Source organism: Nestor notabilis, unplaced genomic scaffold (genome assembly GCF_000696875.1).
Source record: "Nestor notabilis isolate BGI_N333 unplaced genomic scaffold, ASM69687v1 scaffold11914, whole genome shotgun sequence".
NCBI classification, from domain to species: Eukaryota; Metazoa; Chordata; class Aves; order Psittaciformes; family Psittacidae; genus Nestor; species Nestor notabilis.
Window position 1 is genome coordinate 43363 of NW_009925254.1, and position 2637 is coordinate 45999.

At 41.1% G+C, this 2637-nt stretch overlaps 1 protein-coding gene across 1 annotated transcript in view; it reads right to left on the bottom strand.

The window, feature by feature from the left end:
* F10 (coagulation factor X) overlaps positions 1-2169 on the bottom strand; it is a gene marked incomplete at its 5' end in the record, with an annotated part of 7644 nt that extends 5475 nt beyond the window's left edge. Inside the window, 2 exons of the mRNA XM_010012978.1 lie at positions 517-541; positions 2009-2169. Coding sequence (XP_010011280.1) covers positions 517-541; positions 2009-2169 — 186 coding nt within the window. The remainder of the gene's footprint in view (positions 1-516; positions 542-2008) is intronic.
* Positions 2170-2637: the final 468 nt, after the last annotated feature.

Here is a 2637-nt window from a genome sequence, read left to right on the forward strand (position 1 = left end):
AGCTGCGGCTGTGGAAATAAGTTTTGTACCAATATTGCACAAAAGCATTGCAGAATCCCATACTAAAAAAGGAAGCAAGGGTTGTTCTAGTAACTTGGCTGAGGGTAGCTGTGGTTTTCAATACTTCTGAACATCAATAAAGCATTCATGGACTGTGGTTTAAAATGTATGAAATTGGCATTTCCGGTAAGAGCACTGGCGCTGATGTTCCACTGCTTGTATTTTCATGAGAAAATGGCTTGAAACATTCCACTCCTGTTCACTGCAACACTGGTGTAGGCTCTGCTTGCAATTTCAACCTGTAGGTTGCAGAGTTCACCCCTGCTTAGAGGACTGGGTTCAAGCAACAGCAAGGCAATAAATCAGATTCTTTCTTCACAGTAAACACGAAGTGAGGGTGTCCATGGTGAAAGAGAGGAAGCAAGGGAGCAGGAAGTCGTTACTTAAGAGATGCATCCTTTGTAATCTTGCAATAAGGAAGCTTAGTTCTCTAAACAAACGCAGGGTGTTTCTTACCTACATAGATGTTCCAGAATTCCTCCTACAGGTAGGTGTGGGAAAAGGGTAACAAAAGAAGACAGAAAGAGTTAGATGAAAATTACTGAATTCTTCAGAAAAATATTAGAGCTTTCACACAGAGGATACTTGCAGCTAACAATTGTTAACACAAATATTTAAGTTTCAGGCACATACAGTGCCTTGTGGGCTGTTATAACCATTTAATAAATCAAAACTATCTATAGTGCCCAGCTCTACAGAAACAAGTCTTGTGCATTTTTCAGAAATATCTAAAACTCTTTAGAGGTTTCCCAGTGTGTTTCACTCAGCATAAAGCACCTGATTTCCTGCATCTGTATCCTTCCACCAGTTTTGACTGAATGCACTTTAATTCCTGTAATGCCAACTTCTCAGTCTCCATTCTCTCCCCATACTCCCATCAATCAGGACCTCAGAAATCTTGAGATTTAAAAATATTTGTCTGATTTGTGTTCTTCTTTCCCTCTGCTCTGAGGACTCCAGGTATGCTGTCTGTCTGTCTACGACAGTCCTTTTCAGTGACATCTGGTCACCAGCAGAACAGGCTGTGCTGGTTCTGCTATAGATCAGTCAACTTTTATGCTCTGAAGTACCCTGGCGATGCATCTATGACTCCCCACCCAGGTCATCTCAGGGCCACTTCAAGAACATTCTGGCCATCAAGTAATGCTAAAATGAAATTAATCTGGCTTTAACTCCAGTCTCAGGGCTGGTCTTAACAGCCACATAGCTACAGCTACGTTCCCAATTCCACTCCACCACCATCACATAAAGTCACATCAAGTTTTCAGGTACTACCTTTTCTACTGACCCCAGTCCCTATAGCTGCCCCATCTCTTTAAAACTCACCCTTGCGTCTGGGAACAGATTGCATTTCTGTCTAAAGTTAACCAGCCATCAGGGCAGGGCAGGTGACGCAAGAGTCACATGTACAAACTTCATTCCACATGGGCAATTTAACATTAAGGTGTCCACAGTACACATTCTGTCAATTCAGATACTGGAATAGAGAGCCCCAAAATGACAAGCATTGCAAAACTGCTTAAGTTCATCAAAATTCTGCCATAAAGTTTCCATGTCAGCACTTGCCTTCTCAACTTGTCCGTGGACTCTTCACCTAAGAACTCCTGACCAGAGTCATGACACTCTGTTATACTGCACAGATAGGATGAATGTATTTCCAACACAGATAGTATCAAAGCATTTAGAAGTCAAACAGCTCAAATAGCAATTAAACAGATCAGAACAGGTAAAATAATGCAGGCTTTACCATGGGCTGGCCTTGCAGGAACTGAATTAAGACTGTTATAGCATGTTTATGCCTTAGCAATGCCAACCAGAGTCAAAACCACTATTTATTCTTTGTGATTGGGAGTAACTTGTGAGTTTTGATGCCTAGCTTGAATGACCTTAATACTGTTTTGTAAAGATGAAATATATAGACCTATGTCTTATATTAGTTAATCCTTACAGTTTTTTCCTGGTCTTCAAATGCTTCTCTTGCTTCTTCTTTAGAGCAGCGCTCCTCATTGCATTCTCTTTCAATATTCCCTTTCTTAAATTCCTCCCAGAAAGAGTTAGCACGTTTTGTTCTTTCCAAGAACTTGTCAGCATTTTCTTTATTGATGAATACTAGACAATAGAGAAAATGGTACAGGTGGCAGGTAACATTTGGTAGTGGTAAAGAGTCATTAGAATTGACTGAAGTAGAAACAAACCCAAAACAGACCCTTTCACCACTCTACCAGTACTCAACATTACCTGTGAGGTTAGTCCTTACACAGACTGATACATCTCTGGATCTCAGAGCAGTCTCTCTCTGAGAATAAGCAACAGGACAACCTGTAGGCCCCCAAAATTATCTCCTACTGGTTTAAGTCTTGAAAAATAAGAACATGCAGGTTGACGCTAAGGGCTTATATTTCTGTCATTCCTGCATCCTGCTCAAGACTCCAGTCTTGAACAAAATTACCTTCCCTAAAAGTCAGGGAGTCTGCATTCCTTGATTTGGTTTTAAAGCTGACCAGCAGGCAAGACCACCACCTGCTCCAGGGGCTTGTCATGCAGAAACTAAATGCTACATAAACTCAAGATGCAGTA